The 24,722-nt window shown below is 47.9% G+C and overlaps 3 protein-coding genes across 3 annotated transcripts; 1 reads left to right on the top strand and 2 right to left on the bottom strand.

Moving 5' to 3' along the window:
• Positions 1-4,181: 4,181 nt before the first annotated feature.
• Positions 4,182-6,822, bottom strand: LOC100821429 (protein DETOXIFICATION 21). The gene is made up of 8 exons (XM_003575745.4): positions 6,443-6,822; positions 5,815-6,356; positions 5,634-5,720; positions 5,438-5,494; positions 5,108-5,346; positions 4,908-5,026; positions 4,691-4,777; positions 4,182-4,566 (listed from the first exon to the last, which is right to left on the bottom strand). The coding sequence occupies exons 1-8, from the start codon at positions 6,719-6,721 to the stop codon at positions 4,486-4,488; spliced, it is 1,491 nt and encodes a 496-aa protein (XP_003575793.3). The 5' UTR covers positions 6,722-6,822; the 3' UTR covers positions 4,182-4,485.
• Positions 6,823-13,292: 6,470 nt separating this feature from the next.
• Positions 13,293-16,080, top strand: LOC100821131. Its single transcript, XM_003575744.2, has 3 exons — positions 13,293-13,923; positions 14,065-14,819; positions 14,989-16,080. Exons 1-3 carry the CDS (start codon positions 13,356-13,358, stop codon positions 15,856-15,858), a joined length of 2,193 nt encoding a protein of 730 aa, XP_003575792.1. The 5' UTR covers positions 13,293-13,355; the 3' UTR covers positions 15,859-16,080.
• Positions 16,081-17,616: 1,536 nt separating this feature from the next.
• Positions 17,617-18,900, bottom strand: LOC100846945 (probable carboxylesterase 15). The gene has a single exon (XM_003575743.2). It carries the CDS (start codon positions 18,845-18,847, stop codon positions 17,816-17,818), a length of 1,032 nt encoding a protein of 343 aa, XP_003575791.1. The 5' UTR covers positions 18,848-18,900; the 3' UTR covers positions 17,617-17,815.
• Between the last annotated feature and the right edge of the window lie 5,822 nt (positions 18,901-24,722).

The following is a 24,722-nucleotide window of genomic DNA, read 5'->3' as shown; positions in this document are numbered from 1 at the left end:
AAGAACACGGGATTTAGGGAGGAGGCGGTGCAGCGCGGCGGCGGTGGAGACGTTGCTGGCGTTGGGGAAGACGGTGGCGCGCACGATGCTCCGAGCATGGAGCGGAGTTGAGGGCATGGGGCAGGGTCCTTCGGCACCACGAAGTCACGGTGAAGCTCGTGGGGGTGTCGGTTTGGACCGGGAGGTGACGGAGGAGGCTCGCAACGGCGATATCGGGCGTCGGCGGAGGGGTCGACGATGCAGGGCTGCTCGAACGGCGGAGGTACGCAGGCGGCGATGGGGGAAGCTTCGTGCTATCGACGTGTTGCTCCAAGGGAAAATGGCGGGCTCGGGGATTAGCAGGAACGGTGCGCCCACCTGTGGGTCCTAGATGCGGAAGATGGAGGGAGGCAAGCGCTGTCGCCGCCTGCAACGAGCTTGCCGTGGCCAACTCGTTCGCGTTCCGGAGCCGCTGCCACTCGCTTGGAGGCTGCCGCCATCCCTTTCCTCGTGTGCAGGTCCTCCCTGCGCAAGGACGGGGCACGGGGCCATGCCCTGAGGGAGATTTGGGGCGAATGGGCTTGGGACGGAGCACCAGCACGGTCGTCTTGCAGCATCCCACCGCCGACACATGGTCGTCCGCCACTTCGCCGTGTCCTCGGCCGCCCCATCGCCGACCGCACAGCAGATAGGATGCAGGTCGCCGTCTTCGTGGAGCCCGTTCGCGAGGGGGGGGGGGGGTGGGGGGATGAAGGATCCGGCTAGCTACGAGCCAAAGAATTAGCTCATGTGTATGACATGTGGGCCTCCAAGGTAAGGTTAACTAGCCCAAACCGGTCACTTTCGGGTTTTCTGTTATTCTTTAGTCTGCATGTTGTGGGTATCAGTTAAAAAAACATGGGTTCGTGGTTTTCTGTTACTAGAGCCGCTGCATATGTGTTTCTGTGCAACTTACTCTTAGTACTACCACTACGCACTTACTTGTCCATGTGACTGCGCAGACGTGCCTCGTCTCTTCGATTCTTTCATTTTGTTGTGAAGTGAAATGAATGTGTGTGTTTTCCATTGATTGATTTCATATTATATACAAGGGGAAGAGATACCAATACATGCATTGGTGTCCCAAGATTTGGCATTCGCGTCCCAGTTTTGGGAAAATTGGGACGCGAGCAGTACAAGCCTAACTGCCCTATTAACTATTAATTAACTAATAATTAATCCTAATTGATCATAACTAATTATTCTCAACACTCCCCCTTGATCAATTTGCTCCGTTGATATGTATATACTTGAAACATCATGGAATCTTGTAATCTTGTAATTTCCTCCCAAAACCCCGTGGGAAAAATAGTGAGGAAATAATAGTAATATTGATATGTTATGAAACTCCCTTTAAAACCCAATGGGAAAATGAGAAGAAAATGGTATAACATATATTGGATATTGTTTCTTGATTATTCTTATAGAATTATGTGAACAATAAATATGCCTTGTATATTATCCAAAAAATTCCCGATGGGGAAAGTAGAAAATATGACATATAATGTTATGTTAATATTGTCTCATTAAAAACCTTTTATGAGAAACTAGTGAGTAAAACTCATAATAGGAAAAGAGTGCAATATGATGTCATCAACAGGTTAAACTCAGGTGAATACTCCCCCTGATGCTTGTAAAATTTTATGTCGTCGCATACCAATCTCATAGACATATTTTTGAAATGTGGAGTTGGGTAAGGACTTAGTGAACAAATCTGTGAGGTTATCACATGATTTGGTTTGCAAGATATTTATCTCCCCATTTTGTTGTAATTCATGGATAGAATAACTTAGGTGCAATATGTTTAGTTATATTGCTTTTTATATAACCTGTTTGCATCTGAGCAACACAAGCAGAATTATCCTCATAGATAATTGTTGGTGATTCAATCGAACCAATATCACATGATTGTTGTATGTGGTTAATCATTCTGCGTAGCCATACACTTTCACGAGATGCTTCATATAAAACTATTATTTCAGAATGATTTGTGGATGTAGCCACTAGTGTCTGCTTAGAAGACTTCCATGATATGGCTGTCGCACCGTGTAGGAACATGAAATCGGTCTGGGATCTAGCATTGTGGGGATCAGATAAATAGCCAGCATCAGTGTATCCGATTAATTCAGAGCCTTGGTTTTCCTTTTGGAAATATAGACCTAGATCTTTAGTGCCTTGTAGGTAGCGAAATACTTACTTGTCTCCCACCCCTATGGCGTTTTGTTGGAGCTGCGCTGTGTCTAGCTAGTAAATTTACCGCAAATGCAATATCCGGCCGGGTGCAATTTGCTACGTACGTTAATGCCCCAATAGCACTAAGATATGAGAACTCAGGTCCCAAAATTTCTCTCCATCACCTTTTAGTCTGAATGGATCTTTCTCTACGTCTAGGGATCGAACTACCATAGGTATTTTGCATGGATAGGATTTGTCCATGTTAAATTTCTCCAGGATTTTCAGGATATATGTAGCTCGGTGAACCAATATTCCCGAGGGAAGGTGCTCAAGTTGTAAACCTAAGCAGAACTTGGTTTTACCCAAATCTTTCATCTCAAATTCCCTCATTAGATGATTACGAGCTTCATCTATATCCTGTTTGTTGCCAATGATGTTTATATCATCAACATATACAGAGATAATGCAAAATCCTGTTTTGGATTTCTTGATGAATACACATGGTCAGTCATCATTGTTAGAGTAACCCTTTTTAATGAGAAACTCACTTAGTTGATTGTATCATATTCTACCCGACTGTTTTCAATTGTATAAACATTTTTTCAACTTTACATAGTACATGTTCGCCTGACTAGACGGATAACGCCCCTCCTGTCGGCTCATTAAATGCATCGTGTGCTTCACTCCTTGCCCTGGCAAAACTGCACACTGGACGCCTGGCACGCGCCCACGTGGCGTCGCTGCTCTGCTCGCTCGGCCCCGCCCTCACGGCGGGAAACCCGCGCCCGGGAACCCCTCCTCCCGGCAACTGACTTGTCGGGAGGTGCCCAGGCGGGAATATTCCCCGAAGCCCTGCTAGCCCTTCCGGGCTAGTAGCTTGCCAGGCAGCCTGCAAGTTGCCGCCCGGGGTGAGATCCTCCCAGGAACCCAGCGATGCGACCCACGCGTCATGCAACGGTGGTACCCCGGGTGCCACTGGTGCGACACACCCATCATGCCGCACCCTGGCCCGCATGTAAGGACACCGGACCCGTTAAGCCCCTGCCCGCTTGCGTGGCATCATCGTCGCCCCACATGTCAGAACGCCGGTTTGTCCCCACCTGTCAGCGCTGCCCGCGGCCCACCTGTCGGAAGCAAATGGTCAAAGGGGCTTGACTGTTAGGAAGTGCTCCGTGAGGGCATTTGCGAGGAATCGCCAAAGGGGCAAGGATAGAAGCGAGCACAATTATGAGGCCTGGGTATTTCTGAGTAGAGTTAAGGAAGGAGGGGCACAGAAATAAAAACCCTTATATATAGCCCTTGTAAGCCGCCGTTTCAGGACAGCTTGATCGAGAAACATTCCCGACGTTGTGTAAACACTCCCCATATAATGAAATTTTGGTGGCTGACGCCCGTGGTTTTTTATTCTCGTTGTATGAGAGTTTTTTCCACGTTAAATTCATGTGTCGACCTTGTGCTGTGATTTCTTCACTTTTGGCTAGCCTATAATCCTGTATACTTGCCGCTGCAGCTGACCGCTCTTCTCTGTGTTTTTAGCTTTCGTCATTTGCCCAGGCTTTATGTCTCTATTTATCAATTGTAGAATTAGCTGCCCCGTTCTGGGAACTTGCTGGCCCATAGTCTTGCTCAGTTTGCTAGCTAGGGAAAAGCTATCTTCAAGGTTTTTTAGCTGGCTTGATCCCGGGGCCTGTCCGGGATGCGAGTGGTCTTGGGGTACTTCGTCTACCTTTCCATGAAAATGAGTCACTTTTGTAAATCACTACAAAATTCCAGCAACAACTTGCGGGGTATTAGCTATAGTAAATAATAACGCATCCACCATCAACACCTACTTATACAATTTTTCCTTAAATTTTGAATATCTTGATGATGATCGCACCCATCATCATAATGTCTCCATGCACTGTGTTATGCAACCCTTGATTCTTCTGTATACAATTTCGCATAAATAAATATTTAATCTAAAGATTCATTTGAAGATATGTGAAGAAGTGAAAAAGGCATGATCTTCTGAAAATGTGGTTATTACATGGTGAAATATTGATCCAAGAAAATCAAACTTACTGACTTGTGGAAATTAACGGAATCTCAACCAAGAACAAATCTTCCTGAGTTTGAATAACTATATATATGTCTTTTGTTATTATATTAAACATAGGAGCATATCTCCATGCCAAGAACCAAACTCGAAAGGTCTCAGGAATGGAATTGGCATCTGTGATACATAAATGATCCAAATACTCCAAGCACGTTATGCATGTAACCTTGAACGGGGACAGTTGGTCTGCAGTTTCATATAATTCCATCGGAACCTTGCGATCTACTGTTCTCATCAATGTACCATCTTTTCAACCGCTCCTGAGAAATCTTTACCTGAAAAATGAGAAAGAGAAACCTTAATTAACTGACTATATCGGGTACTTTGATTATGGGTTCATTTACTGGGCATTCTTATGATGGTTCGATACAACAAGTTGAGCAGAACCGAGCTGATCACCTGTTTTCGCCAGTCGGTCCTAAGTGTTATGACCAGGAGTATAATAGTTTGTACCAAAGTCCCAAGGAGCATGCCAATCCAAATGCCCTACAGAAACAAACAAGGACAGTTATAGCTAGGTTCACAACTTACAGCCAATATACGCAGGGATAATGGTTTTGCTAATAATACGGAGTACATTGGTTCAACATTATCATCTGAATGAAGTATGTTTTACCTTTAGATGAAATCCAACAACATAGCCTAGAATTGCTCCAAGAGGAATGCCAATCAAGTAATACGATGCAACATTAACGTAGGCAACTACACTTTGCCAACCCGCACCCACGGCAACACCTACGATGAAACATGATTCGATAAACAAACGAAACGAAACGATTATTGTAAGGATTTCCAGTGAAACGCTGAGAAGCAGACCTGATAGTACCGGTTGAAGACTGTTGAGCAAGATGGAGAAGGCCAGAAGAGGCGAAAGATCAGCAACTGCATCAGCTATCACTCGACTCTCGGTAAATATGTAGGCAAGCTGTCCACGCAAGAGAAGGAAGAGCACAAACAACACAACTCCGATTGAGAAAGAAGTGGTAACAACATTTAATATGGCGAACTTGGCCCTTCTTGCGCTTCCAGCTCCGAGCTCATTGGCAATACGTACTCTGTATCATACAGTACAATATATATATTATGCACCAAAATCATCCAAAATGACAAGCTTAGGAATTTCCTAGACAGAGACAAGTTAGTTACCCCGTCGCACCCAAAAAGCCAACGGAAATCATCATCTCCAAACCGTTGATGTTAAGGCTGCAAAATCACGAACACAAGTCGACGCATTATGTACACCTCCGATCGACTAGCTGAATTGATAGCAATCCAGAGTACAAAAAAAATATACAGCATATAAATTTGAAGAAAGTCTAGCAGATCTGGAGTATGCAATTACCATATGGAAAGAGCGTTCAGGGCAATCTCTGCATTCTTCATGTACCCGGCGAGGAACACCAAAACGGTGTTATACCATAGTTCTAAACTGGAGAGGCAAACATATATAGGAGAGATTAATTTGTATGGGTCGTTTTATTTGCAACGAAAAGCTGATCATAAGTCAAAATTTAAATAAATACCAGAGCATAAAACCAGAGGATATGGAGAGCTTGACAATGGCACCGAGGTCGGCGAAGGCAGCGGACGAGAATCCGGCCCATGTGAGAGGGCAGCCACCAAAGAAGACGAAGCCAAGCTGCCCAAGAACAGGGATCCAGGAGGCGATGACCATGGAGCCCATGGCTCCGGCGATACCCAAGTTGTACTTGACAGTCATGAGCCAAGAGAGGAAGAGGTGGATGCCAAGGTTGAGCACGGCGAGGTAGGTGATGATGATGTTCTTGCTCTGGGCCTGCAGGTACATCTGGAGCGTGAAGGTGAAGACGTTGGCGAACATCACGGGGATGTACCAGAGGGAGATGACGCCGGCGACGGCGGAGATGCCCGGGTCCTGCCCGAGCAAGACGAGGAGCGGCTGGGTGAACATGTAGATGGGGAGGAGGAGGACGGCGGTGGTGAAGAGGATGATCCAGGAGCGCTGAAGGTAGATGCCCAGCATGTGATACTGCTTCCCGCCGTACGACTGCCCGCACAGCGTCCCCAGCGCGCTCGCCATTCCCAGCTGCATATATAGCAATTGAGTACTTAATTGCATGCAGTCATGGTCATGGAGTAGGATGAAATTAAAAGGAACATTTAATTGCTTACGAGTATGCCGGTGCCGAAGCGCATGAGGACGGTGGAGACGAGCGCGTAGGCAGCGAGCTCGGTGGCGCCGATGTGGCCGATGAAGGCCTGGCTAATGACGGTCAGGCCGAAGGACGAGAAGTGGGTGAAGATGGACGGCCCGGCCACAACCCACAGCTTCCGGTTCTCTTCTAAAATCCGTCGCCCCAGCCCCTGCACCTGCAGCTCCTCTTCATCTTCTCCGACCGGTGGAGGCTGCAGCAAGGGAACCTTGCCACTCTCCTCTTTCGGCGTCGACATAATAATATGTCTATCTGTATTCTGTAACTAGCAGTATCTTCTTCGAGATCGCAGCTGACTAAGATGGAGCCTTGATCAACCTCTCTTTGTTTTGTATGTAGGGTGCTGTACTGCTGTTAAGATGTCTGATATATATGGAGCTTTGGCCGTGTGTGGCAGATGGTAGTACCGTTCACACCTGGAACTGGAGGACAGGTTTGCTCTTGTGGTTAATTTGCTGGCTTGTTGGTATGATCAAACCTCCACCATGTTTAACTTTATTGTAAATAATCAACAACAACTAAGCCTTTTGTCCCAAGCAAGTTGGGGAAGGCTAGATATCAAACACAAACAGAAATTTGTGGTAAATAAAAGTAAACACAAAAACAAAGAAATAATTAAGGTTCAGGCACATGGATTGCGGATTTCCATGCAACCCCGTCAGAAGCCAGATCTCTGGACACATTCCAGTCTTTTAGGCCCCTTTTAACTGCCTCCACCCATGTTAACTTTGGTCGCCCTCTACCCCTCTTTGCATTATCAAAGCCCTTTAAGATCCCACTATTAACTGGTGCTTCTGGTGGTCTTCGTTGGACATGACCAAACCACCTAAGTCTGTTTTGTACAAGTTTTTTTTCAATTGGTGCCACCCTACCCTATCACGAATCATCTTGTTTCTGATCCGGTGTCTTCTTGTGTGACCACACATCCATGTTAGATGTGTTGTCTTTTAGTGGGCCAACATTCTGCTCCGTGAAGCATGGCAGATCTGACGGCCGTCCTACAGAACTTACCTTTTAAATTTTGCAGGACCTTCTTGTCACACAGGATTCTAGACGCTTGCCGCCACTTCATCCATCCTGCCTTGATCATGCGGCTAACATCTTCATCGATACCCCCATTGCTTTGCAGCATTGAACCCAAGTATCGAAAGGTGTCCCTCTTAGTCACTATTTTCCCCTCCTAGACTAACTTCTCCGTCATCACACCTAGAGCCACTAAAGTAGCACCACATATATGTCTTAGTCCTACTGAGTTTAAACCCTTTGGATTGCAATGTTTGTCTCCACCGCTCCAGCTTCCTACTGACGCCCATCCTGCTCTCAAGTGCTAGAACCACATCATTAGCAAAGAGCATACACCAAGGAATATGTCCTTCTATATCCTTAGTGACCTCGCCCTTCACCAAGTCAAAAATGTATGGGCTCAAGGTCGACCCTTGACGTAGTCCTATCGTAATTGGAAATGGATCAGTCTCATCACTTCCTGCATGAACGCTTGTCACAACATTAGAGCGCATATCTTTGATGAGGGAAATGTACTTCATTGAGACTTCGTGTTTCTCTAATGCCCACCACATGAACGTCCTTGGTATTCTGTCATAAGCCTTCTCCAAGTCAACGAAGATGATGTCTAGGTCCTTCTTCTACTCCCTATATCTTTCCATAAGCTGGCGTAGTAAGAAAATTGCCTCTGTAGTCGATCTCCCCTCTCAGGCATAATCGATTGTCCCAAATTTGTTGACAATTCTAACACTACCAGAAAAACGATCGCCGCCGAAGGCATCGCGCTTTACCCAAGGCTTTCTTTCGGGCCTTCGGCAAAGGCATCGATCTGCCGTGGGCTGTCAGGAAAGCCTATGGCAAAAAATAGCCTCCGGTAAAGATGGTCCAAGGCCCACGACAAAGGCTACTTATGGGCTCGCCTGCCGCGGGAAACGGCACGCGAAATGGCGCATGTTTGCTGAAGGCCTGGCCTTCGGCAATGAACCTGCAATGTTTTCCTTGGCAGGCACTAGCCGATTCAAAAGACATCTTGACTATCTAAAGAAGATGGGAAAGCAATCATTTGTTGGTTATAGATGACATGTCAACAAGTTATAGAAAGCCGTTGGTTATATTATTATCTCTGCTCTAATTAGCGCAATAGCTGGTCGAAGACATACTACCTCCCTCTAAAGGAGCGGTCAGGCCCATATGCGAGACCTTATCATATACTCAAATATTAAATTTTCTAATGGTGATGTATTGATACCCCAAATAAATTAGTAAATAAATTTCATACATCAAATATGGTGAGTATATATATCTTTTCCCAATTTTGTGTTTTCAATTCATGTACTCATGAATATTGCTATTATGTTCTTTATAGGCATTGATCTACTACACTTTCTTACTGTATTGTATCTTTTTGAACTTCAGAAATAACTGTTAATTATTGAAAAGCCTTTGGAAAATCTAGACAGCCCACGCACCCAACATGTTAGTTTAAAACATATATTATGCTTCTATTTTCATATGATATTTGTACGTCAGAAATTTACCCTATTTGTTTTGAGCGATAGAAATTTACTCTATTAACTATCCATGAGATTTCCTGTTTTTATTTGTCACGGTTGTGTAATTTTCTTGGAGGTTATTTTTCTTTTCTTTCAACTTTTTTGATGCTCTTCGCTCCAAATAGCCTCAGCCCAGCATCCAGCACCCTACACTATCCTGCTGTGGTAACTAACGCATATTTGCAGGATGCATTGTCTTGGAGGCACCGGAGGAGCAAGGCTGGAGGGATCAAATGCTTTGTTATTTTTTGACGAGTTGACGAACCTCGTCAAGGCCTCAAGAAGGTCATAAACTAGGCGTGGATGTGATGCCGGCCTGCCAGCATATTCAAGAGTTATCATGCCAGCGTAGAATATATTCCCTTCATATTAAAGAACGATCTCTCCAGAGTCAAGCCATAAACAAGGAAATGACCAAGTCTAGGTCGTTGTTAGAATCTTGATGTGATCCAATCCTTCACATGGCGTGCACAGTCAGACCTGATAAAATAATTTGGAGACAGTGTGAATCATACATGCACATGGCCACTAATGTGACCCAAGAAGCTGATTAAACATATAGACTTGGCAGCTCGGTGCTTTCTTCTGTAGCGATTCTTTCTTTATTGTTCTTGGAAGATGTTACCTCTCTAGTCACGCATGTTCTAATGAGGAATCATGCATGTTCCATGAATGATGATCCATGTTAGTGCATTAAATTCGAGACGATGCATAGACCTATACATTGGCGAAGAACCGTGAGAGCATGATGGCGTCCTCCACGGTCTTGTTGCGCAAATCTGAATCAACATGCTCTCGAGCTCCTCTCTGCACAAGGCAATGAACATGCAATGAGTAAACAAAGTACCTACGAAATGATGTATTTATGCTCCATAATATTCGATCAAGACCAATGGTTGTCCGGCACCATACCTAGCTAAGAAATGACTAAGAAGTTTAGGTCATCCCAAGTAGGACAGCTTTGTTTTCTTTGTATTGATGCTCAATAATATTCAGGACTTATCAAGGTCATCCCATAAGTCTACGGCGTTGTTAGCATGGATCTTGGTGCGATCCAATCCTGCACATGGCGTGCAGTGTCATAAGTCATAACTGATAAAATAGTTTGGAGACAGCCAAAATGAAAGAGGGCAACAAGACATGCACATGGCGCACATTGTTCTTGGGTTATCGTTTACCAATAATGCAGCGAGCATGCAGTTGGGACAAAATTGATGCAGCTTACTGGGCAATCACATGTGAGGTTCAGTATCTATGGTGAATGAAAAGAAAGTCTGCGGGCTAGACGTCATAAACCTGTCGTCAGTGGAAGATAGATCGATGACGATAGAGGCATAACCTAAAGGCAGTATAGTCTATGGCCTTGAACCGAACAAAAAACAAAAACCTGTTGGCAACTCCAATACTGCTGCAGAACATCAGCCCCACCAATGGTTGTTCAAAACCGTCATTAGCAGCGGATGGCGAACCGCCAATGGTTACTCACCACTGAGTTCCAAAACCCACCACTAGAGTTGTACCCACCAGTGGCGGTTCAGGAACCTCAACCGGAGTGTCCCTCGGAAACCGTCACTCGATGGGTTAGGGCACCGGTGGCGGTTCTTAGAACTGTTGAGACTACAAATACATTGCCTAGCCTCTTTCCATCAGTTCGGACTTTTGGTTCAAATGGCTAATGCATCAATCCAATATGATATCAGAGCCAAGAGGTCTCAAGTTCAAGACCCTGCTCACGCAATATTAAAAAAAAGATTCCGCGGCCTACGCTCAACCCACGCTGAGGACTAAAATAGCCTAGACGTGAGGAGAACTGTTGAGAATATAAATATATTGCCTACACTCTTTCCATCAATGTGCATGTATACCACGAACGGGTACATACAGCAGTGACGGTTCAGAGTAAAACTCTGCACCAACTTGCAATTTTAATTTCTATGCGGTTTGCTTTGAATTATCTTAAAAATAGTGTATGAATTTATTAAAAACGATATAGTAGAATATATAATACGGTATGGTAGTATTTTCAACGTGGGAGCAACTACATCAGGCACAGGCAATTCAAAACTGCATCCATAATTAAAATCATATCATTCACTTAATTATATCTCAAAATGTAATTAACTCATTGCAAAGTGTTCAAACTTATTACAAATAAATCTCTAAGCGCTAGCGGGATATTTATGAGTGGCTAACTCCATCGGCGTAGAAATCCCCGCTTTGTCTGACGTCCTCTTGGTTTGTATGAAACCGAGCTGCTTCCAGATGTTGTACCACTACTGGAAAATCTGGCTTTGCACCAATACCTCCGGCAAAGCCGGCAAAGGGCTTCGGTATGGAGCTCAATCGGCAAAGACTTCTTTGTCGGCGGCCTTTTCTCGTCACCTTCGGCAAAGGCTTTGCCGGAGGCAAAAAGAATGCCTCCGGCAAAGAAAAGTAACGGATAAGCAGGCGGACGGAAGGCCACATGGCAGGCCCTTTGCCGAAGGCCAACCTCCGGCAAAGTAATTATTGGACTTTAAAAAAATTGCAAATGGGTGCTGCTCCGCTGCGCTCGCCGCTGCTCCGCCACGTTCTCAGCCATGCCCGCTGCTCCACCGCGTGCGCCGCCATGGCTGCTGCTCCGCCGCCGCCGCTCGCCCCGCCATGGCCGCTGCCACTGCTTGTGCCTCCTGCTTCTGCTCCGTCGCTGCTGCTCCGCCGCCATGGCCGCTGCCTGCAGGGAGAGAGCTGGGGGAGGAGGAGCCGCTGGGGAGGAGGAAGAGCGGCTGCTAAATCCCGTCACTGGGGAGGAGGCACAGCTCCCGTTCGTCGCCATGGCCGCTGCCTGCAGGGAGAGAGAGAGAGGAGCTCGCGGAATAGAGGAGCGGGAGACTCACAGGAGAGAGAGGAAGCTGCGAGAGAGAGAGAGACTCGCAGGACCTGCGGGAGAGAGAGTGGAGCTCGCGGGACTCAGCAGCACGCGCCGCGCTCGCTGCTGCCTCCTCCCCAGCGACCTCCTCCCTGCAGGCCGCCGCCGCTGCTGCTGTCCGCGCGGCCCCGTCGACGCCGCCGCTCGCCACCGCCGCTACAGCTTCCCCACGCAGTCCAATCGCTACCGCCGACCAGAGAGATCCAGGGGAAGGGAGCAGAGAGGAGGGAGGCCACGGGGCTGGGAGAGATGAGAGAGGAAGAGCACGGGGAGAGATGAGAGACGGGGAAGGAAGCGCAGAGGAGAAACGCAAAGGACACAGCGATGTGCGGCTCAGATATAGCCACTTCATCGATCCGCAGGGCAGTCAACCGGATTGGTGACCTGGCAAACCTCTTTGCCGGCGGCTTGGCCTCTGGCAAAGATGTTTTGTCTTTTTTTTGTTTCTTTTTGTTTTGTGTATACATTTGGCAGGTTTGATATATTTTAGTTTTGTGTAGTAACTTGAAATTTTTATCCCAAGTTTAGATGCTCATAATACGACTCCATGACAAAAATTGCTATTTTTCGACAAAGTTTTAGTATTGTTTCATTTTCCATATTAAACGGCTCTAGAAAATGATAAATAAATATTTTATATAAAATGTGGTGATTTTAATTCATATTGCTCGTCATCAATGCTAAATGAAATTACAGTAAAAAGTTCAACTCAAAAAGTGGTGGTTTACATCATAATTTGAAACTAGAGAGAAAAGTGATGCAAAAGAAAAAAAATTGAAAACGTCTAGTCCGTTTTCTCGCTGTTACCGCAGCGTCAAGTACACGTGGTCACCTTCTTTGCTGGCAGCTTTTCTTTGCCGAAGGCCGTTTTTATTCTTTGCTGGAGGCCTTTGCCAGAGGTCTTTTTATTTTGCCTCCGGCAAAGCCTTCTTTGCCGAAGGCCCAAAAAAAGGCCGCCGGCAAAAACCGAGGCCTCCGACAAAGACAGATTTTCCCGTAGTGTACACTGCTAATAATATAGTACATCACTTTTTGTTAAGGTTTTTTATGAAATTAATTTACTTACTTCTAATGTGGTAGACTGTAGCATATCTATGGGGTGCACACTTTTTTTATCTTTTTTTTGCAGGTTTTCTGAATTCATAGATTATATGCTTGCTACAGGGGCGGAATGGAAAGCGCATGCGTGGGCAGCTCGAGGAAATTGTGAATTTGTGATACTTCAAGTTTCTCTCTCAAACGAAGTACTATTGCAGAACGGAGTAGCAATTAATATATTAATTAATGGAGACGATCGAGGAAGCTGCCTATAATTAAACCCGGCATCGATCGGAGCTCTTGGTGGACGCAAGAAACGCAAACAACACACAATCCACCGGCGCCAGGAGCAAGAGAAAGGAGGCACAACAATGGCGCACAGCGGCGGCAGCATCGCCTTCTTCGGGACCTTCAGGCCTCTGGTGCCGCTGGACATCTTCTCATTGCCAGCGAATCCGCAGCCGTCGTCGGCCGAGCAGCGCCTCACCGATGGCATCTCCTACAACCACAACGGGCGCGCCATCCCTCCGGCGCCGCTCAAGGAGCTGCTCGCCTTCCTGGCCAAAAAGGACCCCCCGGTGAAGTGCGGCGGCGCTACTCCGGACGACGTGGACAGCGGTCTCGTCACCGGCATCGTCTTGGTCTCCGAGAGGGACAACGGCCTGGAGACGCTCCATGTGGCCCTGAGCGTCAAGGACACGCCCACGCCCACGGTGCTGAGCCTGCGCGACATCTACGGCCACGACGACACCTTCAGCGGCGTCCGAATGGAGGACAGCGGCTGCTTCGCCGGCGGCTTCACGGTGGGCACCAGGGCTGTTGGGCACTCGCTGGTGTACGTGTCCACCAAGGAGCCGGCGAAAGCACGGCGCACCCCGTGGACCGCGGTGTACAAGACCAGCCTCGAAGACGGCAGCACCGAGCGGCTCACTCCGCAGTGTAAGCTACTCCCTCCATTAATTCCATGAAACAGCTCATATATCTACTTGTTCTCTTGTATAGTATAGCTCATTAATTTCACATATCGATCCCCACTCCCGGCCAAACTCGAGCCATGACACGACACATATGTGCATGCAGATCAATACGACATAAACCCGGCCGTGTCGCCGTCTGGGAAGAGGGTGGCGGTGGCCAACTTCCGGTTCAACCAATGGACCGGCGAGATCGACCGCATCAACACGGACATTGTGGTGATGAACGTGGACCGGCAGGCGCAGGGCGGCCTCAGGCGCCGCGTCGTCATCAAGGACGGCGGGTGGCCCACGTGGGGCAGTGACAACGTCATCTTCTTCCACCGTGGTAAGTTTGTGCCTGGCAGGCGGCAGCCCTGTTGGCAAGTGTTCCGCTACGACCTCACCACCAACAAGATCGACGCCATGACGCCTGAGAATATTGACGCGATGACTCCCGCCGCCATCGACGAGAACAAGGTGGCCGTGGCTGCCACCCGGGCGCCGTTCGGGCTGCAGGCAGTGGCGCCCGAGCAGCGCACCGCCGTGGGCCAGTTCAGGCAGATCGAGATCTATGAGGCCGGCAAGCCTGCAGACCCTGTGGTGATCACCAGCAACAAGACGGACCACTACAACCCGTTCCTGCTGCAGCGCGGCAGCAGCAACACGTCAGTGGGGTTCCACCGCTGCAGGGACGGTGACGCCGAGAAGAAATTCAGCATGCTGAAGAGCCCGCCGACGCACCAGGACGTGGCGCTCTACCGTGGCGCCGGCGTGTTCCCGACCTTCACCAACAAGGGCTCCGAACTCGCCTACGTGGACAACGACTTCAGAACCGTGTATGTCGCCGACGGAGGAGTTGAGCCGCGAGCAGTCTACAAGGTACGTCATAGTTAACGCATGTACTACCTCCGTTCCTATATTCTTGTCGTGATTTTAGTTCAAATTATTTTCAACTATAATCTCACGACAAGAATTTAGTAACGGAGGGAGTAGTAATCCTGTATCATTGATTCACTATCTCGCTCACTCTACCGTCCCGGTCCTGCAGCACGAAAACAGCAACAAAATCTTGTCCGTGACGTGGAACCAGAAGCACGACACCCTCTACTGCTGCATCGGCACGGCCTTCACCGGAGGCGAGATACAGATCTGGGCCATCTACAACGTTTGCGACGAGGACACGAATAAGCAGAGCTGGAAGCAACTCACGGACGACACAAAAAAGTACAACAACGCCTTCCCGTCCAGCAACAAGGAAGGGGACAAGCTGGTGTTCCGGTCGTCGTGCGACCGGAGCGGCGGCGACAACAAGTTCAAGAACCTCTACATCATGGAGGACGCCACGGAAGGGGACTCCAGCGCCGGCAAGGTGACGCAGCTCACCAAGGGGGACTGGACCGACACCCACTGCTGCTGGTCGCCCACGGACGACTGGATCGTCTTCTCCTCCTCCCGCGACAGGGCGCCCCCTGGCACGGACCCGGCCATCCTCGACGCCGGCTGCTTCTCCATCTTCATGGTCAACTACAAGGACCCCAGCGTGGTGGTCAGGGTCATGCACAGTGACATGTCCCTGGCCGGCCACGTGTGCCACCCAGTCTTCAGCCCGGACAGGAAGAGCATCGTCGTCACCTCCGACGTCGCGGCTGTCTCCGCCGACCCGGCCTCTCTGCCCATCTTCATCCACTCTGTCAGGCCCTACGGCGACATCTTCACCATCAAACTCCGCGACCCGGACTGCCTCGAGAAGAACGGGGACATCGTGGAGTTCGACCGCATCACGCACAGCCGCTATGAGAACTCCACGCCCACCTGGACCGAGTTGGCTGCAGACCCCAATGACCTGCTGACCAGCAGCCGCACTGGCCATGCGGCGGGGCCGTGTCCCTTCTTGCACTCTACAGCCTACAAATGCTAGCATGCATTCATGCCTGCCATCTATCGCGCCAGCTTCCATGTTTTGTTTGTTAATTTTGATTTGTTCCACCTGGCCTGCATCTACGTACGTGTCGACACGCAAATAAAAGACCTTCCCATGCATATTTATGTATCCCACATCTATATTCCATCCCTTCCAAAATATTACCGTCTACTATTTGAAACGATTTGCCTCATACAGATGGTATTCAATTGTCACCAAGGCCGTGAGTGTAGATCATTGGGATCGCCCAGAATGTCACCCGACCTACTTGATTGGCTCTTTTATGCCTGTCCGACGTATTTTAGAGGGGGTGTTTGTTCGATCTCCATGAGACTATGCATGAACTTCATCGGCGGAAGAAAATGGATGGGCCCTGTTCAAAATTTATGTTCAGAAGGCTTATGACAAGGTCAAATGGCCATTTCTCCGGCAAGCGGTTCGGATGAAAGGCTTTGACCCTAATGTGAGCGGATCATCCAATTTGTTCAAGGGGCAGTGTGGGGGTAAAGGTCAATGATGACATTGGCCATTACTTTCAAACTGGGAAGGGGTTGCAACAAGGGGACCCCCTCTCCCAATTCTCTTTAATGTTGTGGTGTTGGCCATCCTTATAGAGGGGAAAAGAGGATGGTCAGGTGGATGGTCTCATCCCTCATCTTGTTGACCATGATATAGAGAAGGCAATTAATATGAAACTGATCTCTCTTGTGCATATTTGAGCAGCTTTCGGGTGTCAAAATAAATATTCATGTGTGAAAATTCTCTGCTTTGGTCGGCGTCAAGAGAAGGATTCTGGTTATATTATAGGCAAAATTTTGGGTGTGAAGCTTGGCCCCTACCGTTTCGTTATCTCGGGACAGCGAGCCATCATAGGAGATTACTGAATAACGAGTGGACAGCTGTTGAGGAACGTTTCGAGAAAAAATTGGGTTGTTGGACAGCTGTTGGACCGGTTCAAGTTACTCTCCTGTGGAGACCGACTTGTTCTAATTATTAATTATGTACTTACAGGTAAGTGCTTCTGTTTATGTTATCCTTTTTTGTGATACCTACGGCAACGATTGGATTTCTACAAGTCTCGTCTCTTTTGGCAAACTTATGATCACAAGAACATTATCTGTCTCTCTAAAAACCATGGGGCCTGGGTATCGAGCTGCTGGTCCTCGATAATAAGTGTCTACTCAGCAAATGGATATTTAAGCTACGTAATAAGGAAGGTTTGTGGCACCAGTTTCTTCATAATAAGTATCTTCATTCTAACAATTTGTCTGAAACATGTTCTATCGACGGTACCTCTAACGTTGGGTTCACACATTTACTAACCGGGAATAAGTGGACAGCGTGGTTGCACTTAGTCCAGTGATTAATGATGGTAAACCTGTCTACTGGACTGGATAATTTTTCTTGGATTTTTGAATAATTCAAGAAAGTTCTTTGTAAACTCCCACCGAAAGTCTTCGGTCGTAGAGTCCTTTTGACAAAAGATATCCTAGTCAAGCGAAAATATGCGGGATGTATGAAATGTTATTTTTGTGACGCGACGGAGTGTATTTAGCATTTGTTCATTTCGTGTCCATTGGCAAAAATCATTTGGAGAATTATATATTCTGCTTTGGTATTAAGTTTAGACGGTTTATCTCCAAAATCACCAGAACCAAGGAGTATTAACTATCCATCTCATTCATGTATTGGATTCATATGATTTTGGATGGAGTACGGGCGACATATAAGGCTAGTATAATTTTTTGAGAAGAATTGAATAAAATATTATTAAAACAAGCAAAGCAGGTAGGTTTTACATGTGAAACTCCAAATTAAGCCAATCCCAAAACGTAGTAACGGAGAAAACGGAATCACAATGTACAAGCCAATCCCAAACCGTATATCTAATTAAGTTAATTTGTAACAATCAAATAATCAAGGATTACGTCGATCCAGATAACGGTTGATATGATCAAGCTCGCAGGAAGCGCTTGATGAGTGCGAGCAGGTCGTCTGCCGCGGGAGAGAAGGGCCTGGTGGCAAAGAAGGCGTGCTCCTGCCCGGCGAACACGGCCAGCTCCACGTCCTTCCCCATGGCCCTGAGCCGCTCCGCGTACTCCACGTCCTTGTCCCTCACCATGTCGCACTCGGCGGCCACCACCAGCATGCGGCCGACGTGGGCCGTATCCAGGCTCGGGCTGCCCGCCCCAAACGGGTTCACCAGCGGGTGGTCCTTGTCCGCCCCCGCCGGCATCATCAGCCGGAAGTACCTGTCGGACGCCGCGCGGCTCAGGAAGGCGGCGTCCGGCGCGTCCAGCTCCGACTGCGTCACCTTCTCCGACAAGAAAGGCGGCATCAGAAGAATGTAGCCGGCTATCTTTATCTTTATCTTCTTCTTGTCGAGGAGTAGCAGGTGGTGAGCGAGTGTGGCGCCGGAGGACTGGCCGCCCAGGAAGATTTGGGTGGTTTCTGCTGGCAGCCATGGGTCTGCAGAGCCAGAAGAGATGCGGGCTGCGACCCAATGGAGCGCCGAGGCAGCGTCGTCCATGGCGGCGGGGAGGCGGTGCTCGGGGGCGAGGCGGTAGTCGAAGGAGAGCACGATGGCCGGGAGCTCGGCCGCGAGGCGGAGGCAGCCGGCATGGTTCTTGGGCCAGGAGTAGGAGCCGAACACGAAGCCCCCGCCGTGGAAGTACACCAGGACCGGCAGCTGCTGCTTGTTGTCTGGCTTATTGTTATGTGGCCGGTACATGCGGACGCCGAGGTTGTGACGGGTGTCGTACACGGCGTCCTTCCACTCGACGCGGCCGTCGTCGTAGTCGGCACCGGCGGGGAATGGAGGCGGCGTGGAGCGGAGCACGGTGCCGTCGCTTAGCAGCTTCATCACGCCGAGGCAGTCCTCCACGACGTAGGGGCAGGGTAGTTTCGCCATGTTGAGAGGAGAGGGGCTCGATGAGCATGTCGTTGATTCAGACTTGCGGGATGAGATCACCGTGGAGGACGGCATGGTCGATGTGCATGCTACTCTCGATCGCTCCAATGCCTAACGTACAGGCAATTATATATATGCAGTGTTAAATTTATATATATGCATGCACCTTTGCATGTAACCTTTCGCCACCTCTGCACTCCGATCCCTTGTTTGTTTGGAGCCTCGTCACTGGTGGTTGAATTAATAGACCAAACACGAACGCTATTGCACGAGCGCCTGACCATTTGCACCCGCGCACTGGCAAATGCTGCGTCCCTAGAAAAAGAATAAATTTCACAAAACCACACCTTTTGAGGCTAGAATTTCAGTCAGTTACAATTTTAGTGGTTTGCAAAAAAAAACCACAACTTTAGGGGTAATTATTTTCAGAAAACCCAAATCCAGCGGATTAGCGAGTTTGACAGCGAAACTGACAAGCCCGGTGTGATATGTCATTTTTTTTTGCAAATCCATTTATCAACCCACCCCTCGCTTCCTCCGTATTCGCACATCTAAGACTGTGGCCTCCCTGTCGGCGGCCGGCGATGGGGAGGATCCAGGCATCGCGCATCCAGGCCCTAGAGGCCGCTGCCCCGCTCACCCCCCCTCTGCCGCGCAAGAAGAACCCTTGCGCCCCTCCCTGCGCACAGAACCAAGCTCGGGACCCGATTTCGAGCTCTGCCACCCGCCTCTCTCTGGCGAGAAATTGTCGGCCCTCAGCTGCGGGATTCGTCTCTCTGTCGCCTCCGTTGGTACCACGACGCAGCCACGACCATCCCGAGGCATCGGTTCAACTACTACGACCATTGGAGAGACCCCCATCGCTGTCGATTTCCATTGACCCCTATCTTCTTCTCTATGGCCGGCCCCCTACCGATTCCCACCTCTGACCACTCTGTTGCCCATCCTCCATCCCTCATGCACAGCCGCCGCCCCCATCCTCTCCAGCGGCCTGCCGCCCCTATCCACACCACGGGCGTGGGGAGCCGCCCCCATCCTCACCACAGCCCACCGCCGCTCCCATCTTCACGCAGGAGCCGCCGCGCCCCATCGTCTGTTCATCACGCATGAGACGCCGCCCCCATCCTCTCCACGGGCCGCCGCCCCTATCCACACCACGGGTACTGGGCGCCTCCCCCATCCTCACCACGTCCAGGCCTTCAGGGAAGAAGATGAGGTCCAAGTAAGAAGATAAGGGGGTCCAGGGAAAAAAGAAGAAGCCGAGGGGTTCAGTGAAAAAAACATCACACCTTACATGTGGAGCCGACCTGTCGGTTTCGCTGTCAAACTCACTAATCCGGTGGCTTTGAGTTTTCTGAAAATAATCCACTGAAATTGTGATTTTCTGTTGCAGACCCCTAAAGTTGTGCATGAACGAAACCCTAGCCCCAGAAGGGTGTGGTTTTTTAGAATTTACTTCATTCCAACATTGTTCACCAAACAGTACTTCTTTCATTTTATCTCCAAAGAAACAGAAAAGAAATAGTCGTTACAGAAGAAAGCACCGACCTTCCACGTCTATATTTAATCGAGCTCTTCTACTGTACCCTAAAAATAATTAGAACCCTCCATTCTTTTGATCTAACGGTTCAGATGAGCAGTTACTCCTTAATACTCCAATTTGGGTGTGTGGACTATCAAGACGGAGTATTCTCAGGCAGGGGTAAAAAAGTAATCAAAGATCGTCCTTTTCCCTCTTCCCCGTCTGTCCCGGTCGATTCACTTCGTCGAGCCGCTCTTCTCCGCCGGCGCTGCACTCCACCTCCATTCCCTCCGCGCCATCGCGGCAGACCGCCTCCCGAGCGTCCTCCGCCGCGGCAGGCCGCCTCCCAAGCTCCCTCCGTCGCTGAGTCTGGTGGCGGCCTTTGCCTTCCCTCGTGCGTGCGTTCGAGGCCGCAACTACCGAGCAGTTGCGGGACCGACGGTGACTCTAATGAGCGGCTGCCCGGGCCGCGCTCTACAACATCGTTGCCACGGTCACGCTCCTCGCCGATGTGCTAAACTGTTCCGAATAGACCGGGTGCCAGGAGAAGGCAGCACCGGGAGGCCGTGTTTTTGTCCCCATCGTTTTCTCCCGATCATTCTCCCTCTCCCGATCATTCTCTACACCGTGTCCTCGTAGTGCAAGCAGACAACTGAGGTGCTATGCACTGAAAGTGTTTGATGAAATTACCAGGTAGCGGTGGCTAGGGAATGATGATGTAATCAGTCTGTAGCTCAGTTGACGTAATTGTTGTGCAGAGTAAAGCCAGTGTTCAGGAGATTTACATGGGTAGGGATCCACCAACGTTTACTTCAATGAGAGTTCTACTAGTTCTACTTCTACCTCAGACATCAGATCGATGATGAATGTTTCCTTTTCTTTTTGAAGTTTGATCTGAATATTTCCTTTTTTTCTCACCGGAGTTGAGGAAGAAGAGGAAAGAGGTGCTACGGTGGTGGTGGCCGGCGGCAGCGGCAGGGAACCATGGGTCCTATAGGTGGTCGCAGCTAGCACGTGGGACAGGACTCGCCAGGGCCGGCGACTAGGTGGCTGTGGGGGGCGAAGATGGCCGGCAGCAGGGGCCGGCCGCGGCGACGGGGTGGCTGCAGGCGACGCCACACGGCGAGGAGGGGCGAGGCGGAGGCGCTCTAATCGATTAGGGAAGAGAATGATCGGGAGAGGGAGAGAAAGTCTAATATTTCGTATATTTTTTGACATTTTATTGATCTGAAAATGTGAAAAGTCAGGACTGCCCTTCTCTGATACTCCGTTGAGGCTGGATGGAGTATTAGTTACGGGAGATTCTGCCATTTAATCAGCTTCTTGCTTTGGTCAAATTAACGACGGTTGAATAGACTAAGCGTCTTTGTCGGTCTTGCATGTGTGCGTACAACGCATTCATGGAGAGAACGACTCTGGCTAGCTACGTCATAGTTTAATGTGCCTCTTCTCGCGATGCAAACGGCCATCCATGGAGAGGAAAGACTCTAGCTACGTCCTAGTATAAAACTAATTGGTCAACGAGTCATGAGTGGCAAACAATTAATTGTGCAGGCCACCGGTACAATAATTAAGCCGGTAAATAATTAAGTTGTGTTTCTGTCGACATCTCGATCTATATATCTTCCAGCTGACGACATGTTTATGACGTCCGGCCTGCAGACTTTCTTTTTTTTGACCATGGATAACTGAACCTCACATGCGATCGCTTTGTTAAATAAGCTGTGCTCCAATTTTGTCCCAACCTCTCGCTGCATTATTGGTAAAACGAGAATCCAAGAATAATTCCTGCCATGTTCATGTTTGATCGCTCTCTTTCCTTTTGGCTGTCCCCAAACTATTTTATCAGTTATGACTTATGACACTGCACGCCATGTGAAGGAATTAATTGATTGCAACAAGATGCTAACAATGACCTAGGCCTATGGGTTGACCCTGCTAGGTCTTGAACATTATGGAGCATCAATACAAAGAAAATAAAGCTAGCTGTCCTACTTGGGACGACCTAAGGCTCTCCCAATGCTTGTATCTTATAATTGTATCTTAAATATTAAATGGACATTTAGATAGACCTTTAACAATGAATTGTATCTTAGTACGGTATCTAAAGGATATTTCATTTAATTGGTTTTAGGATCAACACTGCCATCTTAATCTCGCGATCTATTTGTGGCTAAATAACTAATTCACATCAGCAAAAGGCGCAGCTCTAGTTATGAATCATGTCCCATCAGAAAAGGATCGATGCTAGAGAAAGCAAATGAAAATAAAGAGAAAAGAAAAACTAAAAGGGATCGGCTGAGAGCTTGGAACAAATCGAAGCTCAACTGAAGAAGAAAAGAAGATCGATGCTGGAGAAAAGGAGGATCAAAGCTGGCTTGCGACAAATCGAAGCTCGACAGCCTGAACCAAAGCTCGGCCGCAGCGAATCGAAGCTTTTTTGTTTTGAACTTAGCGCGAATCGAAGTTCTGCTACCACAAATTCATACTCAACTATCATGAATGGTGCCAGACAATCATTGGTCTTGAATATTATGAACCTCATATACATCAGACAATACTTACTTTGTTTAGTACGTCATTGCATGTTCATTGCCTTGTGAAAAGAGGAGCTCGAGCATGTTGATTCAGATTTGCGCGATACGACCGTTGAGGACGGCATGATATGGATCATCATTCATGGAACATGCATGATTCCCCATTAGAACATGCATGTGAGCTTCATGCGTGACTAGAGCTAACATCTTTCCAGGAATAATAAAGAAAGAATGGCTACAGAAGAAAGGCCCGAGCTTCCACGTCAATATTTAATCAGCTTCTCGCTTGGGTCAAATTACCGACGATTGAGTAGACTAAAGCGTCTTTGTCCACCGGTTGCAGGTCGCTAACAATTAAGCTGTGTTTCTATCATCATGAATCTATCATCCAGCTGACGACAGGTTTATGACGTCCTCACATGCCATCTCTTTGTTAAATAACAACGACCTAGACCTATGGGAAGACTCTGATTGGTCTTGAATATTATGGAGCGTCAATATATATTCATTGGCCAATATTGAATTACTTTGATTAGCAATTGCATGTTCATTGCCTTGTGAAGATCAGGAGCTCTCGAGCATGTTGATTCAGATTTGCGCGATAATTAAGATCCGTGGAGGACCGCATGATGCTCTCGCGGTGCTTCGCCAATGTACAGATCTATGCATCGACTCGAATTAATGCACTAACATGGATCTCATCATTCATGGAGCATGCATGATTCCCTCATTAGAACATGCATGTCAGCATGTGAGCTCATGCGTGACGTCGACTAGAGTTAACATCTTCCAAGAATAAATGAAGAATAAAGAAAGAAAGCACCGTGCTTCCACGTCAAATGTTTAATCAGCTTCTTGCTTGGGTCACATTAGCGACGATTGAGTAGACTAAAGCGTCTTTGTCCGAGTTGCATGTGCGTACAACGCATTCATGGAGAGGAAATACCACATCGATCTGTCTTCCAGCTAGCTGACGACAATTTGATGACGGCCGGCCTGCGTGTTCATTCACCATAGATAACAGAACCTCACATGAAATCGCTTTTATTCCAACTCCAACAATGTGTGCGCCATGTGCATATGGTTGATCGATCTTTCCTTTCAGCTGTCTTCAAACAATTTTATCAGTTATGACACTGACTTATGAGTTACTCGACGGCCGGAGAACAACCACCTGCAAAAATAAGTTTTTTTTTTCTTACTGGAAATCAAATCATTTCTGCAATTCCAAATTGACCAGCAAATTGCACAAGCCCACAAGGATAAGCGATGGAAACTATTTACTTAACCCCGTAAGCCACCGCCCAAAAAATTAGCAATGCAAGTAAGAGGCAGTAATTAAATTAAATGTGACAAAACGGCTCGGTACCAACCAACTCACCAAGCTTGCCATGAGACATTGAAAAAACACATGCTTGATAGTCTCATTTTGATCACAAAAAACACATTTTTTGCAACCATTCCAATTTCTCATAGCCAAGTTATTTTTCGTGAGAACAAACCCTCCACAAAAGAACCATGGATTTTTTTTAAGAGGCACTTAAAGTTTCTGAATAATCTTAAGGCGGAAATGACAATTATAATTAATCAAATTCTGATAAAACGATTTCATTGTGAACGCACCAGATGTCGGACCCTATTTTTCTGTTTTGTTCCTCCTTTGTTTTTCCATATATTAACATTTCCAAATTAATATATTCTCCCTGCTTGTCGCAATTTTTGTTTGAGGAAACACCACCTATTAGTAAAAATAAAAATGAATATCCTAAAGATCTAAACAGAGCCGGTACAAAAATTCCAAGTATTGACGCCTGATCGATGCCGGCCGGCCGGCCGGCCGGCCATGTCCTAATTAAAAGCGCTCCCTGGATCGCCCACTTACTCCATCATA

The sequence above is a fragment of the Brachypodium distachyon genome, chromosome 4, assembly GCF_000005505.3.
Source record: "Brachypodium distachyon strain Bd21 chromosome 4, Brachypodium_distachyon_v3.0, whole genome shotgun sequence".
Taxonomy (NCBI): domain Eukaryota; kingdom Viridiplantae; phylum Streptophyta; class Magnoliopsida; order Poales; family Poaceae; genus Brachypodium; species Brachypodium distachyon.
Note: the sequence above shows the minus strand (reverse complement) of the source record. Positions and strands in the feature narration are given on the sequence as shown.

Coding starts and splice junctions, on each gene's coding strand:
- LOC100821429 (XM_003575745.4), bottom strand. CDS start 6,721: ATGTCGACGCCGAAAGAGGAGAGTGGCAAGGTTCCCTTGCTGCAGCCT. Junction 5,721..5,814: donor TCCTCTGGTTTTATGCTCTG/GTATTTATTTAA, acceptor TTGCCTCTCCAG/TTTAGAACTATGGTATAACA. Junction 5,027..5,107: donor TCTTCAACCGGTACTATCAG/GTCTGCTTCTCA, acceptor GTTTCATCGTAG/GTGTTGCCGTGGGTGCGGGT.
- LOC100821131 (XM_003575744.2), top strand. CDS start 13,356: ATGGCGCACAGCGGCGGCAGCATCGCCTTCTTCGGGACCTTCAGGCCT. Junction 13,924..14,064: donor CGAGCGGCTCACTCCGCAGT/GTAAGCTACTCC, acceptor ATGTGCATGCAG/ATCAATACGACATAAACCCG. Junction 14,820..14,988: donor AGCCGCGAGCAGTCTACAAG/GTACGTCATAGT, acceptor CCGGTCCTGCAG/CACGAAAACAGCAACAAAAT.
- LOC100846945 (XM_003575743.2), bottom strand. CDS start 18,847: ATGCCGTCCTCCACGGTGATCTCATCCCGCAAGTCTGAATCAACGACA.